A 17,338-nucleotide genomic window follows, 5' to 3' on the forward strand; every position below is an offset into this window, starting at 1 on the left:
AGTGTAGCTTCTTCATATTTTAAGTGGCCGAGCTGAAATTTCATTTTAAGCAATTCCATTTTGATAAATCCTTTTAAACCTTGACTTTCTGTAAGGTTATTTTTTAAAGATTGTGCTGCTTGACTGACACGCTTAGCAGTGCCTGTAAATTTGAGCATTTCATTATAGGTTGCAATGAAGCATGCTTACATGCAGCGAAATACTGAGAATTTAGGGGCCGAGACCATTGGAAGAAGGCTGAGGAAAAGCAAAAGCGTTGCCTTCTCTGGTGCATTCCAGGCAGGCCTGAAGTTTCTTCTGGCAGGCTTAGGGTTACTTCATGGAGTTCAGGTCCCCGGGGCCTGACTGCCTCTTAATTGCCTTTCTTATGCCCTCCATGTGGATGTCCTCTTCCATAGTAATTTTGGGCAGAAAGACCTTCCGTTTGTAAGTAGAAAAGGGAGATTTCCAGAGCATTAGAGACCCATTTCCCTCATGACAGCTGACTCCAGAGAGCCACCCCGGGCTGTGAGGAGGGGGGGTGTCCTGTAGAGAAAGGGTCCCCAAGGCTTGGCGCTTTTCAGCTGCTTCCTAGGGCTGCCCAGGCCTCGAAGGGAGGCCTTGCCCTAACCTGGGCCATTATCCTTTTTGCGTCGTTCTGGTGTGTCCTCTCTCAGGCCACAGTTTCAGTTTGCTGCAGACTCCCCATTAGGTGACGGGAGCGGAGGGCCCCGGGACTCGCTGTGACCAGCATGGCGTCCTCCCTGGGGAGCGGCGGCGCTGACCACTCCCCCTCCAGCTGCCCGACGCGCAGAGCCCGTGTTCTTCCTGGTCCTAATCACCTGTTGACTCACTGACCCTCTTGTTCTCTTCACAGTTTCTGGCCCTGGGCACGCATTACGGCAAGGTTTATTTGCTCGACGTCCAAGGGAATATCACTCAGAAGTTTGACATCGTAAGTATCCGCGTGGACGGCCCTCCTGGGCCCGGCTTGTGTGACGCCGTGCCCAGAGCGCGCGGCCGCCTTCTTCCTGCTTCGCAGGGAATCCCGAGCGACTTCTCTGCCGTTCGCAGGGCGTTCCGCTCCGATCGCTTCCTCCGCTTGGAGCCCCCCATCTGGCTTGGGTTGGGGTTTGCTCTCGCTGGCCCCCAGCGGTGACTCTCAGTCGCGGGTCGTCTAGAGAAACGCTGGGAGCAGCCCAGGCTGGAGCGTCTGCCCAGGTGGGGCCCTGCTTTACCTGGCGCGGAGGGCAGCAGCGCCTATTAGCTGGCTGTCGTCGAGGGTTAGCGCGGCCCGGCCGCCTTATCGAGATGCCAGGCGTAATTGAAAAGAGATTGATTGCCGGCCTCGGTCAGTTTATCTCCTCCAAATACATAAAGCTAATATTTTATGTGAATGCTTCCAAGCAGAGACTCGTGGGGGATTGTATTGATTGGGGGAGAAGAGCCAGCCTTGTCTCGTATTGTGGCTCTTGGAATCATTTAGGGTGAATGCAACGTGAACTCGGAGCTGTGTCCCGCTGTCTGAAGATGCACCTCGACAGTGTGACAAACGGACACGGCTACGTGCGGGTGGCTGTTTGGGAAACGTCGGCTCGGGAAGTGAATACGTGCACGTAGGGCCAGCGTCCCGGCCAGAGGACGCCCTGCACGCTCCCAAGCAGTCAGGGAGGTTCTGGGGTTGAAAAATCGGATCATAGAAGGGATCCAGAAACGTGGGGGAGTTCGGGGGGCCGTCGTCGGAGTGATATCGGCCCAGAGCTGGAGCTCTGCCTTCCCCTCGTGCTTCGAAGGGTCAGGAGTTTGCTTCCCTTCCTGCCCTTCCTCCGGGGCCCTTCAAGGACCCAGACAGCTCGTTTGCCCGAGACGCTGACCACCTCCTAGCCTGCAAAGTACAGAACCTCACGAGGCCGGCGCTCTTCCCTGGCTCCGGTTCGTCTCTGCCTTCTCACTATTGCCTCATCTTGGGCTGGCGGCTCTCCAAGGCCCCTTTCCAGTGCCACCGTCTGGGGCTGGTCTGTCCTTACCAAATCCCAGCAGGGCCAGAACCATTCATTTAGTCATTCCCCAAATGCTGGGAGCCCCTCCTGGGTGAGGCGCTGCGTGCTCGGGGGGGGGGGGGGGACCTCTGCCAGATGTTCGCCTCCACAGGGAAGCCCGCCCAGAGCCTTCTGTGGTCCCTCCGAGCGGATCCTTGACCTCTTCGTGGCCACCGGCCCCCCTTCCGACGCTGGAGGCCCATGGTTGACACTCCCCAACTCGGGAGTTCTGGCAGCCGGGTGGCTGGGAGTGGGGACAATTGAGGCAACCTCCTGGCCTTCAGCTGGTCTCATTCCAGGGGTCTCTGTTTCTGGGCATTTTGCCTTCCTTTACTTTCCCGTTTTCTCTGGGAGAGGAGAGGCTTCCAAAGAACAACCAGGAGAATATTGTTGGGCCTCAGATCTTGTAATCGTCATCAGGCTGTGTTTTAGGTTCTGGAGCCTTTTTATATGACTGTTCTGTTCAATGGAAATTCTAAAAGACAGGAGTGGGGATGGAGAGCCAGGCCTAGAGACAGGAGGTCCTGGGTTCAATTCTTGTTCAAAACACTTCTTAGCTGTGTGACCCTGGCCAAGTCACTTCATCCCCTTTGCCTAGTCCTTACTACCCTTTTGCCTTGGAACCAATGCATGATATTGATTCTAAGATAGAAGGTGAGAATTAAAAAAAAATGATATGGTTATTTAAAAGCTCAGGACACTCTCGAGGTGCTCGGCCCTCTCTTTCCCTGACTTCTCAGGTCTTACTTTGAGAAAAGTACCCAGCAGGCTTTTCTGTCTCTGCAGCCCCAGGAAGTGCCCAGAGAATTCGGGGGCCCTGACAGGGGGCTTTCCAAATATTCATGGAGTTTGTTCAGAAGCAACAACAGACAGTAAAGTCAGATGTGATAATCACAATGTTGCCTGACAGAGGACGTCCACTCCTGTCTGGATGCCACGTTCCTGCTCCTGGATTCTTTCTCAGGAATTTAGGCATGGTTCAAACTGCCCAGATCTCTTTGAGCCAGAGGGATAAAAAGAATCCAATGATCACCTCCTGAAGCTCCCAAGAATGTTATAGCCAAGTCTAGAGGGTCCAGCCTGAAGAAAATACCGCAAGCAGACAGAAAGAAAGAATAAAAATACCCAAGAACTATCTATAGTCAGGCTCACATGGGATTCAGCAACTACCACTATAAATGGGAAGGGAACTTGGCTTACAATATTCTAGAAGACAGTCTTACGATCAAGAATAACATTTCCCCGAAAAGTTTGAATATAATCCTAAAAGGGAAAAAAATGGATGTGTAATGAAATAGAGAACTATCAGGAATTCCTGATGATGAGAATAGAGCGAAGTATAAACTCTAAAGTGCAAATTCAGGAGGATGATACATGTGTCTGCTCAAATTCTGTCAATATAGGGATCATAGTAGAGTCTAGTTAGGAGAAGGCTATGACAATGTTTTTGTTAATTTTTGATGACTTTAATAGAGGAATGGAAAGGAAGAAGCAAGAGGGTGGGGAGGAGGAAGAGAAAGAATGGGGAACATTTTTTCATAATTAAGGTAAGCAAGTAGAAATCTGTCAAATCAAGGAGAAAAGGATGGGGGATAAATGAGTGACTTTGGGGCCTAAATCTTATCTAAACTGGACAAAAGAAAGAAGTCTCCCAATGTGCACATATGTGTACAGGAATACATTTCACTCAGTAGGAGAAAGAGTAGGGAAATATGAGAAAAGATTGGGATTGGGGACAAAAATGGGTGTTTATTTTGAAGAAGAGATTTAAGCAAAACAAAGAATATGGATTTCAAAAAGAAGCTCAAAAGACAGCTCTGGGTGTAGGAAAAAGAAGGACAGAAGAAGAAGATTACATTTCCTGAGAGCTTAGTCCTTTCTCATCACACTTTATTTTTTTTTTTAATAAAAAGAGGACAGGACATAAAAGAGAAGGAAAATTAGAGGGAGATATACCATTGACAGTCATAACTGTAAATGAAAATAGGTTAAACTTACCCATAAAAAGAAAGATGGAAGCAGATTGGATGAGAAAGCAGCATCCACTACTATGTTGTTTATAAGAAATTCACTTGAAATGGAGGAATGCACACAGAATTAAAATAAGTGGCTAGAGCCAAATTTGTTAAGCTTCAAGTGAATTTAAAAAGGCAGGAGTAATAATCATGATTTCAGACAGAGCAACTTAAAAGAAGTAAGGAAACTAGCCTGCTGAAGGATTACAGATAATGAATGTTGATAATAAAACTATGTACAAAATGTCATTGCATCCAAATACTTAATGGGAAAGTTAAATGAGTATAGAAAGAGATAGCAAAGCTATAGTAATGGGAGGCAGCAATGCATCCCTCTTAGACCTAGAAAAATGTAACTTCCAAATTTAAAAAAAATGAACTTGAGTAGAATTTTTGAAAAATTCTCTGCAGATAGATGGATATGAGAATGCCTATTTCATAGTTCTTCATGACATCTTCACAAAAACTGATCAGATGGGATGAAAATCTAACAAGTCAATGCTGAAAAGCAGAACTATTTATGGATCATAATACAATAAAGTTATAAAGATATACTAAATAATAAAGAGAAAAATAGACAACAAAGAAATAATGAAAAAATAATTGGAGACTTTATTACTTAGTCCTAAACAGTGGGTAGATCAAAGAACAAACCATTGAAATATCAATAATTTCATTAGAGGTAATGACAACAACATGACGACATGCCAAAAAAGTTTGGATGCAGGTAAAACAATCCTTAGGGGTAAAATTTTATATCTCAAGATATTTTAATTAATAAAAGAGAGACTAAGCAGATTAATGAATGGGCATGAAATGTTAAAAATATATATGAAAGCAACAAATTAAAGTTCTTGACTAAGTACTGAAGCAAAAATCCTAAAAATCAAATTTTAACAAAATTGGAAGCAGAAAAAAATTTTAACAAAAAGTTTTTTAAGAATACAACTAAAATAGATTATCTCTTATCTAACTTGATTGATTTTTAAATCAAGTTACTGATATCAAAAATGAAAAAGGCAAATTGACAAACAATGAAGAAAAAGTAAAATAATTGGGAACTCTTGCTAGTTATATACAAAATAGCAATCTAAATGAAATAGATAAATATTTATAAAAATATAAGATGTTCAGATTAATAGAAAAAGTAATAGAGGAATTACTTCATCTTAGGAAGAGATATTGAACAAGCCATAAAAGAATGGGAGGGGAGAAACAGAACCATAAGGATTTACAAGTGATTTCTCTCAAATATTTAAAAAACAATTCCAATATTAAATAAACTCTTTGAAAATGTAGAAAAAAATCTTTTCAAAGTCATCATAAGACATAAATATGTTCTTGATACCTAAGCCATCAAAGGTCAAAACAAATATGGAAAAACATAGACCAATATGCCAAATGAACAGCATCATGAGATAGTGAAATGGCACAGAGGATTGAGAGTTTGGGCTTGGAGTCAGGAAGATCTGAGTTCAAATGTGACCTCAGATATATACTGATTATGTGACCCTGAGGAAATCACTTAACCTCTGACTGCTTTGGTTTCCTCAACTATAAAATAAGGATAACAATACCTACTTCTCAGCATTGTTGTGAGGATCAGATGAGACAATATTTGTAAAGCACTTAGCACAATGTCAGTGTAATAATGAAAATAAATGCAACATATTATCATTCAGATACTACATGTAATATTTAGAAATTGGTTTTCTTAAATAATATTAGTAAAAAAATTGTGGTCACTGTTTATAAAATTAACTCAAGACATGAGGATGATAGTAGTTTTTAACAATTTAATTTAATATAAATATAGTATAAGAAAAAAATAAGGAAGAAGGGAGGTAGAAAATTATTTCCTAGCCTACCACCACCCTAAAGTCTGATCCGTAGAATTTCAACTCCCTCCCTGACAAGGTTCTGATCTCCACGTGGAAGTCCAGTAGTCTCTTTGGAGCAAGAGTCTTACCAGCCCACGAGGGTATGTTCTGCCTGATCTGCCAACGTAGAAGAATTAATCCCAGAAAACTCACGTCAAAGACCTTGGTCTTGTCTATGGTCTCATCTTTTATAGCCCTTTTCTCTATGTCACTTCCTATCTTTTTGAGCTGGTCTGTCACATCTCAGGAACCAATCAAAATCTCTCTGACCCAGACTCGTAACCCTTAGTTCCGGGTCATGATGCTAGGGCTCTTCACCTGTGACCTCTGTTTGGAGCGTTCCATCCATGCTAATGGGATGGGTCAGACGAGAAGAAAGTTCACGACCCTGGAAGGAAGGGGTTCCCTTTACACGTCAGGCACATAGTGAGCACTATATAAATGGTAGCTATTATTTTTGTTCGAGCACAGAGATAATACCCCATGGCCAGGTTTGATTTATACAAAGAATACAGAGCTGGTTCATTAATAAGAACATTATAAGTGTTCTTGACCATATTAATACCAAGAACAAAAATCATTATATCAATAGAGGCAGAAAGTGCTTTTGGCAACTTACAACACCCATTCTTGTTACATACATTGATCTTTCCTTAATATGATAAGTAGTATCAAAGACCAAGAGCTAGCATTATCTGTAATGGTGTACAAATAGAGGTTTTTCCACAAAAATTCAGTAAAGCATGTGTATCCATTATCACCTTTACTTTTTAATATATTTCTAGAATTTCTAGCCATGTCAATAAGAAAGGACAAAGAAATAGAGGGAAATAAGCATAGGCATAGAAGAAATAAAATTACCACTTTTTTTTGCTGATGATGTGATCAGATTTATTTTTTAAAAACCTAGAGTCCATTTAAAAACTGATTAGAATAATTGACTTCAGCAAAGTTGCAGGATATAAAATACACCTACACAAATCACCAGCATGTCTGTATATTACTAACAAAATCCAGAAAGAAGAGATAGAAAGAGAAATTCCATTTAAAATAAGTCACAGAAAATATAAAATAATTGGGAGTCTACCTGCAAGGCTTACAGGACCTGTGACCATGACTACAAAACTTTTTACCCAAAGTCATCTGAGTAATTAGAAGAGTAACATAACTGCTCATGGTTAGGCCAATCCAATATAGAAAAATGACAGTACTTCCTAAATTAATCTCTTCACTGCCAAGTTAATCAAACTACCAAAGAATTACTCTATCCCACAAAATCCATCTGAAGGAACAAGAAGTCAGTTGTCTCAAAGGAATTAATGAAAAAGATTGGGAAAGAAGAGTGCCTAGCAATACTTGATTTAAGCAAAAATCAAAGTTCAAACCTACATAACACATTGACAAAGTTGTCCATTCTATGCAATATGACATGGCTACAATATCCCATCTAGTACTGAAAGTAGCGAGAGAGCTTTTTTTTCTCTTCGTTGGTCCAAGTTTGGGCATTATAGTTGCCTAATGTTTAGTTTTAGTTGTTTTTGCTGTTTTTATTCCTTCTATTCTATGCTATTATGAACATTGTCTATATTGTTTTGCTGCTTCTTTATGCATCAGTTCACATAAGTCTTTCTATGATTCTCTGTAGTCTTCCCTTTCATTGTTGCTTATAACTTAATATTTTTTATATTCATGTTTTGTACCTTATTTCCTAATTGTGAGCATCTACTTGTCCTTTCTTTGCTACTACAAAAATGCTGTTATAAATATTTGATCTGAAACCTTTTTTTTGTTGTTGTTACTGACTCTTCCATCCCTTCTTTAAGTGTATGAATCAAAGAATATGGGCATTTTTAACATTTTATTTGAATAATTCCAAATTTCTTTCTAGAATGATTATACTAATTCATAGCCTCACCAACAACTACGTATTAGAAAGATGTGCCCATTTTTTCATCACTTCCCAACATTGATTTCCCATCTTTTGCCTCAATACCTGACTTTCATGGTTGTCATAGCTTAAAAAAAAAATCTGTTTTTCATATTTAAATGTTTACCTATTAAAGATTTGTAATCCCAAGTGGAAGAAATACATTATTGGCTACACTTAAGAAGTAAATTCATTTTTAATCCCATGTACAGTTATGCAAAGGTCTTTGTTGACATTCACTAGTAAATTGCTGTTATCTCTAACAGGAGGAATATGGCATCCAGATATCAGATACCTGTCCAGAGGGTGGCTTTTCCAGGGTGGGAAAGCAGCAGGATATATAGCAAAGATGCCTGGGCAGGCCCTGGTTTCCTGGGAGTGGATCACCTTTTTCATTTGCTTTCATTTGGTGCTGGTCCTGGAAAGACATGGAGGCCAGAGGAAGCCACTGATTTCATAAGGTGCATTAGTTTCTGATGTCATTTTATTGATTCTTCCTTCAAGCCTTTTGCTTGTTGTTGAGGGTGGGATTCCTCGTTGGCAGAATGAGGATTGGGGATCAACAGTTTTGTCCCCTCACAAATGCTATTGTTGTGAAATTTCCTGTCCAGATCTATATAGAGCGATGATGATGATGATGATTTAGCATCTACAGTGTGCCAGTTACTTTGCTAACCACTTTACAAATATTATCTTCTTTAATCCTCACAGCAACCCTAGAAAGTAGGTGCTCTTCTCATCCTTCTTTTGTTGTTAAAGAAACTGAGGCCAGCAGAGGTTCGATGGCTTGTTCGTGTCTGAGGTCTTCCTGACTCCTGATACAGTGCTCTGTCCATTGCACCACACAGCTGGCTCCTGTAGTCTTGTGAGTGGCAGAATCAAAATATGCCCCTGGATTTCTTAACTGGGAATCTTCCTGAGTGACAATGGCCTCATACCTTATGACATCATAGCACTGTGATCAGAGCTACTGAGTTCGCTGTAACTCTGGAGGCAAGATGGCGGGTGGAGAGGGAGCCAATAGAGATTTGATGTTCTGTATCAGGGCTATACAAATAGTTGGAATATGATGGAATATTTTTATTTTAGGGTCCTGATTAGGGTAGATTTATGAGAACAGGCAGTACTACATACACAAGTTAATTAAGATATTCCCCATTGAAAATACTTTAAATTAATTTAGACTTAACTTAGAAAGCTTTTTATAAAATTAATGACTACTCAACTCAAACTCCACCACTGAAAAAGTTAAAATAGGTTCAGTTTCAATTGTCAGATGCTCCGAGTTGCTAAGAAAATTGCATTCATTAAGAGAGATCAATTTACTTTATCTTAATAACCATTTTTTCTAAATAGTTATAAACTTTCAGATGGTTTCATTCTTGCAAAAAATTAACTTAGCTTTTAAATTGAGAAACTAGTGCACTTGATAAGTAATTTCTTTCTCTTCAGACTTATAAAATAAAATAATTTAATTTGAAAGCCCAGTTTTAAATTAAGTCCACCTTTGGTAGAGTTCCTTGGAATAGCCTCGAGGCTGATCCCTCCCAAGTGCCTGAAGGTGAACAGAAGCCTATTGGGCTGAAATATGGGCCGCTTATTGGTCTTCCTGCAGGTGGAGCTTCAAGGTGGAGGTTTGGGGTACCATGCCTGGCAAAACAAGGGCTAATAGATAAATCCCTAGGAAGCAGAACGCAACAAAAGAAAAGGAATTACAAAATACCCCAAGGGTGTTTGGGGCGTTTTATTAAGATCAATACACAGCTATTGAAATTAATATCTCAAGAGGCCAAGTAGGCATGGCCTCCAGATTCCCTCTCTGCTCCAGACTTGAGATTTCAAAGGAATACCTGCCTGCCTTTATATTTGATATGGGTGTTAATAGATGAAATTAATAGACTCTATTTGTAATGATGCTTTTATTTTCACAGAAAATGCAGATTTCGACTAAATTTTGCTTGATTTGGGCCCGTGCTATTATTGTAGTGTCTCTCTCAACTTGGTTTCCCTGCTTTATGCTTTTCCCAATCCCCCCACCCCCTCGCCCTCATCTATCCAACACAATCTTACTAGATTTTTGTCCTAAAATAACCCTTTTCTCACGTCACTTCCCTGTTAAATCACTTACCGTTGCTTAGAAGATAAAACAAAATCTCTAGCCCAGGTGTAAGGATTCCCCCTCAGTCTAACACCTTCCTACCCCTCTTCAAGTCTCATTTCTCACTCCTTTCCTACAGTGGGAGTTCTCCCCTGCCCTCTGTCTGACTTATCTCTTTATAACTCTGCCTTTTCCCCACTAGGAATGCCTGTCCATCCCTTCGGGGCTTAAGTACATCCTAACATCCTTTTAGGTCCAGTCAGGCAAAGTCTCATTTCTTCTGGAACCTTTCTGGACATGCTGATGCCCACTGATTGACATTTCTCTGGACCCCAAGCCCATGGTTCTCACTGCCTCTGCCCTTTGTTTGGCTTGTATTGGTGGCTCCGCTGGAATAGTCCCCCATTATGCTTTATCCTTTCTACCGTAGGCCTCTGAGATGAGGGATCATAGGACAGATAATTCCCTCACCTTCGTGAGGTCAGTAAATATTTTCGTGTTATCTGGCTACTTCATTTAGGCTCCCCAAACTCCATGACATCACTGTTGCAGATGTTCCTTTCACAGGAGTCAATTTGCCATACTAGACTATTTCATAAATTGCCAGTGGCCCAATTTACAAGAAAACAGAATTCGGTTCCGTAGTGCCTCACCTTCTGGGGAAAAGCTTCTCTTAACTGAAGCTGGTTCTTGCGTGGCAGGCCCAAAAGGCCTTCCTCAAAGGCTTCCTTCTGTCGTGGCCTCCACCCTGCCAGAACTTGGAACCTGCGGTGCTGGCTCAGTTTTGGGGTCCCAACATTCACCTCCATCTCAAGATGAGGCTTCCACGGAGGACGTTCTCCAAACCTGTATTTTCTCATTATGGTGATTGGAGTGGGGTTCCTAAATTGAGTCCTCTTTTGCTTCCTATGTCCAGCCTTTGGAATTCCCTCCTCCTCTACTCTAGAGGAGCCTGACTGCTGTTTCCAGAATGAGCCTTGGGAGAGGGATGCCCTTTGTCACTGACGCTGACCAGCTGGGTTCAGCCAACATGTATTAAGTGCCAGTGTTTAGAAGACACATCAGAATTTGGCTGTGATTTAGGAAAGAATGAACTCATTACAGACAGACACAAAGATTTGGGAGACATCTGAGGCAGAGGAGATTGTCTTTACCCCAGCAGGGTCCTTTTTCCTTCCTTTTCCTGGGCTTCCTTGTTTCCCATTCTTTTACTCTGATCCCCTGAGAATGGCTGTTAACCCTATCCTAACCTTATTTACTCACTCAGTTCCTCTTGGAACAAATCAGGTATCTGAAATGAACCCTTTCCCAGTACAACTCAGTAGACAAAAAAAAGGTATAAATAAATTTAAAATGGTTTAAACAGGGGGCTTCTGGGTAGCTCAGTGTATTGAGAGCCAGGCCTAGAGACGGGAGGTCCTACGTTCAAATCTGGCCTCAGACACTTCCCAGCTGTGTGACCCTGGGCAAGTCACTTGACCCCCATGGCCTAGCCCTGACCACTCTTCTGCCTTGGAGCCAATACACAATATTGACTCCAAGAAGGAAGGTCAGGGTTTAAAAAAATTAAACAATTCCCTGCTTTTCAAAACAATATCCTGACCACAATTCAGTCATTTTTGTGGCCACTAGAGCATCGCCATTGACATCAGTGTTACATTGATGTCACTACAATGCAGCACTCATCTCAGGAGCTTTTTGAGTTCAAGAGATCTGATTATTCCTCCCAAGTAGCACCAGATTTGAATACAGTTTAAATTCCTTTCTCTGTCCTTTGGACATTCTCAGTCCTTTCTAGTTAGGAGACTGTCTGTTTCCAGGTCTTGTTGCTTGCTGTCAGATAGGCCTGCCATCCCATGTCTCCTTCCTCTTCTAATGTGCTGCTTCTAATCTACTCAGAATGGGCAAATGAGACAACTAGACTTGTTAGACTGGCGTTTCAAGTCTAAGCAAATAGACTGGAAGTGAGCACTTAATGGGGTTCTTTGGGAGAACATGAGCTTTCGTTCAGGGCTGACCTGGGGTGGCGAGAGAAGGAGGCGGCTTCTATCTGTGAGGGCGTCAGACGTCACCACGAGGCTCCCTGGGTTTGGGGGGGTTTGTTTTGTTAATGTTTCTGATGCTTTCTGGTTTGGGTGTTTGCTTTCTCTAGATGTCTGGGTAGACACACATAAACACACCTTGTGGCACTATTTCATTTTATTTCTTCTAGTTTCCTGCTATGAGTCATTTATAAATGCTGTTACCATTTGCCTTTTTTCTGATGTCATAGTCTTTCCACAATTGATTATTTACAATTGCTGTGTGGAACTCTTCAGGAAACGGCCATGGTTCCTTTTTAAGAAGCAAATATTTTGATATTTTGGACCCTTCATTTGCAAGCAATCAAAAATGTTTATTTTGGGGGGATAGAATAAGACAGGTAAAGGAGGGCCACTGTGGAGATGGTAATTCCACATGAGGTAAATGGGATCATGGGAATTCAGTTTTATGAATTGCATCCAGTTTTCATTTTCAGTACAAAGAAGCTCAATCCTTTCAAGGTTAAGTGGCCAACCCGAGGCCACTTAGGGAATAAATAGCAGAGGCATGATTTGAAGCCAGTTTCCAATTTTGATGCCTCATCCAACATCCTTTCCAGTATCTTGTATTGTCTTTGTCCTCCTTGTCACCGGGTCTTCCCAGGCCAAGTTAAAACACTGAAAGCTCACTTGTGTAAAAAATATTTGTTTTACTTGTTTATAGTTGAAGCAAATTCTGAGCGTTCTAAGTATATAGACCACATATGCAGCACTCTTATATTTAATTCATAAAACAGAAGTCAAACTAACTGTCAGTGCTGGCTAACCCAGTACTTGCCACCTCCATTGACATTCTAGTTCTCTAAACCCAGGAACTCAAATTAATATTCTCAGTAATTTCCCTCAACAACATTTTGATTTAGCTGTATGGTACATATCATTTTTGGCTTAATGGAATATCTTCAGTTACTTTTGCCCTCCCTCCTCAAATGACCTTCTATTCATTTGACATATAACAGAGCGGGGGGGGGGGGGGGGCATTTATTAAGCATCTACTATGTGCCAGACAGTGTGTGAAGCACTTTATAACTATCTCATTTGATCTTCACAACAAACCCTGTGAGGTGCTGTTATTATCTCCATTTTACAGTTGAGAAAACTGAGGCAGGTAGAGGTGAAGTGACTTGCCCATTTTTATACAACTGGGATGTGTCTGTATTCTACGTCTACTCATAAGCACGTATTGTCTCCCCCTCTAAAATGTAGGGCCCCTGAGGGCCGATCTGACTTTGTATGGTCCTTTCCAGGAGTTAATCTATGATCTGGTTATCTTTAATGCTTAATGCATGCTGTTGACTGCCTGACAGACCACCATTCCACATTTCTAATTTTGAGGATTGGTGAAAACAACATAATTAGTCACCCTAGATTCCTGAAATCTGCTAGTGTACAGGACATTATTTAGCTAGATTGCCCTGCAGCAGCAGACACAATCTGTTGCCAGGACCATATTCTTTCCCAAACCAAGTTTTTCCAGTTAGGTCAGACCCAGAGGAACTTTTGTTCCAGTGCCACAACCCCTCAGGAATGCAGGGTTACCTCCATAATATGATGAGTGTTAAGGTAAAAGCAGAATAATTATGCTCTCCAAACCATTGTTTCCCCACCAGAAATTATGTTTGGATTATTTGTATGCTCAGGCTTGGATACTACTAGCTTCATGTAGGTATGTGAGGGCTCTCTAGATATCTATCAGATTTAACTTATCCAAGGTCCTATTTATCTCCTTAATTTCTTGGTTAGATTTTTCTAGTTCTGAGAGGGGAAAATTAAAGTCCTCTGCCATTATTATTTTGTTATCTATTTCCATTTGCATCTTATTTAGTTTTTCCATTTGCTGCAATTTGATAGTGTATACATATGACCTCCTCTTGGCTTGACTAGAATACCCCAACCTCTGAGTTTATTTATTGTTGTTGTCCAGTCATTTCTGATTCTTCATAATCCCATTTGGGGTCTTCCTGGCAAAGATACTGGAATGATTTGCCATTCCCTTCTCCGACTCTTAACAGAGGAGGAAACTCTAACTAACAGGATTAAGTAGTCACATAGGAAGTAAGTGTCAGATTTGAACTCAGGTCTTCCTGACTCCAAACCTGGGTCTCTGTCCCTCTCAGACTCCAGGCCTCTTCCCCTGTTGTGGCTGCCTTGTGTGCTTCTGTGGCCCTGGCAGGAACGTGTATGCGAATGACGGAGGCCCTGGGCCATCCCAGTAGGGGCTATGGGGCAGCTTGTGGCCAGGAAGCAGCCTCCTTGTGCACCTCTTGTGGAAGACAAAAGGAGACGAGAGGAATAATTGGGTCACTTCCTATTCAAGAGATCTGCCGCAGGCCAGAGTCTTTATACTTCTGTCCTGGTAGAGTATGGTCATGGTGAATAGAATCCCAGAGGCCAGACTCCCCCAGGCTAGGTAGCCCAGACCGGGGCTCAAACCTGCTGCCCTTCACTCCTGGAACCATTTTGGAGCTTTGTTTGAGGAAGGCTACTGTCCCGGCTGCTTCAACATCTGAACATTTAGAACTCTGAAACTCATTACGTGGCCCTGACGAAGAGAAAGATGGCGGGACAGTTTGACGTGGGTGCTCGAGTTAGGGGTGCGAGGTGAGACTTCACTTCCCCAGAGGGTTTTCAGAATGAGGATACATCATCTACAGAAGCAAAAGTCTCCTTGGAGGTTAGAAGATGGTTCTTACCTTCCCTCCTCCCCAGTGATGCTGACCATGCCATGGCAAGGTTACTCCCAGATCAGGTGACAACAAAGGACTTGTCTGCCTCTTTTGAGCCGTCCAGAGATCACGTGCGCCCTGCCCCCCGGGGAGCCGCTCCACCACCCTGGACCTGTTCACAGGGGGAGCAGGAGAACGCCTGGATGTTAGGAAAGAGCCAGCCCAAGAGCCCTTTGAGCGGCACTGAAAACGTGAGCCTTCTCCCTGCTAGCAAAGACATCCTGCTCCACAATGATGCTCGATTGGGGCTTTCTTATCAGCATGGAGCAAAGATCGCTCCAAGTGCCCCGTGCTAGCCTTGACATCATCATCAGGCGAGAAGCGTGACAGGAATCTTTTGACACTGTCAGGGGCACACTGTTTCCTCCAATCTGTGCGTGGATGCCGGCGATACCTGGCTGAGATTGATTGGCATGTCCAAGGATCTTGTGTGCCCAAAGAACCAGTTTTCCACATTAGGGCTCAGGGCTTTTGAGTGACAAGAGACGTGTCAAAGGAGCTGGAAATTACATAAAGGGAAAAAACAGCCTTACTGACTACTGAGAAGAGATGATGCCAAAGTAAGTTGTACTTAGCAGCTTAGAGATCCTTTCATCCAATCCCCTACCATATTTGTGAATCCTTTATATCATATAGGAACACTCAGAGAGAAAGAGAACTCTCTACCTCCTCAGTATCTCATTCCATTTTTGGACAGCTCTAATCGTCTAATTTGGGGCAGGTAGATGGTATCGCAGTGCACAGAGCATGGAGCCTAAAGTCAGAAACACTCATCTTCCTGAGTTCAAATCCAGCCTCAGACACTTACTAGCTGTGTGACCCTGGGTAAGTCATTTGTCCCAGTTTCCTCATCTGTAAAAGGAGCTGGAGAAGAAAATGGCAAACCACTCCAAGATGTTTGCCAAGAAAAGCCCAAATGGGGTTATGATGAGTTGGCATGACTGAACAAACAAGACTGTTGGAAGGTTAATAAACTTGTTGAGTTAGAGCTGGAAGAAACCTGAGAGGTTTTCTAATCCAGGCCCTTCATTTTACAAATGAGGCGGTTGAAGGCAACAGGGGAATCCTGAGGTTTGCTCACAATCTTACCATAAGGAAGGTACAAAGCCAGCATCAAAAACCAGTTTTCTATTTGCTTATGGCCCCCCCCCTTAATCAATATATTGTTTTATTGATTGTAAGCCACTCACTTGTGGCTCCTAGTAGCTGCTAGCATGAGGCAGCGGCCACACCCCGGGCAACGGCTTCGACAGGCTGGCCAAACCTTGTGAGGGGAGCCATCGGGTCGTCGACCCCTGGTGAACCAGGGCTTTGCTCACCCAGCATGTGAAGACTGCTTCGGCGGAACAGACGGAAGAAACCAATAAGAAGGTTCAATGGCTGAGAGGGCGACGCAGCAAAGCACTGTGGAGTGCTCAGGGCGTGTTGGAGCACAAAAGACAACACGGCCATCCAATGCAGCTGAGGAAGTCTCCAGGTTTAACGACTTTTCGTGCCAATGGACCCAGGCTTCCAACGCCGAGAGAGCGGGACTGTCTCTGTGCATCGACTCTTCCACTTAAATCTCCTTCACGCACAAGTGTCTTTGTGCACACTCATCTATACACCATAGATGAAAACGCACAAAGACAATCGTCATCCTCGGTTACCGAGAGACTGCTACTAGACTAAGAGATTCATGGAAGCATTCATGCCAAACACAACAACAAGCTGGGTAAGGAAAAGTACCAACCTGGAAAGATATTTTCCCTCACTTCAGTAGTTAAGTGATAGCATCAGCTTCGTTGTAGAAAGTTTTGGTAATGTTTATTTGAGATGGTAGTGCTGGGATTTTTGAACTAGACACTGTGGGTTGTATTTGAACATCTGATACTTTAGTGAGGATGCCACTTTATAGAAGACAAATCTTGAAGAGCTCCTGTTTTTAAGCTCATGTGCTAATCCCTTTGTCGGAGGTCAGCCTTCCAAGAGTCAGTCAGGCCTTCAGTAGAATGAAAGAGAATCTCTTTACAGGGAGTATTAATCCTTTATACCACTGGGTCTCAGTCTTAATTCTACAAATCACTAGAGTGGGTACTGTCTGCTCCTGTAAAACTGTAGCATCTTCTAGCAGGGATTCATTTTTCATTTCTTCCTTGAATGACAGAATAAACATCTTCTTGGCACTCTTAGAATATCTGACTTCTTGGAAATTAGTATAGTTGTACCTAGAGAGGACGGGTCTACTTGTAGCATGTGCAATGAAGGCATGGCTTTGGAACCAGAGGACTCGGGTTTGAATCCTGGCTCTTTGACACCCCATGTAATCTTTCATAAATTATTTAACCCTCTGGCACTCAGTTTTAAAATGAAGGTGTTGTACTTGATGACTTCTGAGAGCCTTTCTGTCATTTTACCCAAAACTGTTTGGTGGCCATCAAGTTAGCCATAGGCTATGAATATTTTGGCCATAACGGCCATAACAGCTCATAATAGCTATGTTCTATTGCACCAAGGGTTTGCCATCTACTTTGGTGATTGAGTCTGAAGAGTTTATTGTCAGAGTAACTTTGAAAAGCTTCTGGACTCTGCTTCACATGACAACTGTCTACAG

General features: G+C 42.6%; 1 protein-coding gene across 1 annotated transcript in view; it reads left to right on the forward strand.

Annotated features, from left to right (window-relative positions):
• The window catches only part of VPS41 (VPS41 subunit of HOPS complex), a 148,100-nt gene that overhangs the window by 49,618 nt on the left and 81,144 nt on the right, over window positions 1-17,338 (forward strand). Inside the window, exon 4 of the mRNA XM_056804139.1 lies at window positions 857-934. Coding sequence (XP_056660117.1) covers window positions 857-934 — 78 coding nt within the window. The remainder of the gene's footprint in view (window positions 1-856; window positions 935-17,338) is intronic.

Source organism: Monodelphis domestica, chromosome 7, assembly GCF_027887165.1.
Source record: "Monodelphis domestica isolate mMonDom1 chromosome 7, mMonDom1.pri, whole genome shotgun sequence".
Taxonomy (NCBI): domain Eukaryota; kingdom Metazoa; phylum Chordata; class Mammalia; order Didelphimorphia; family Didelphidae; genus Monodelphis; species Monodelphis domestica.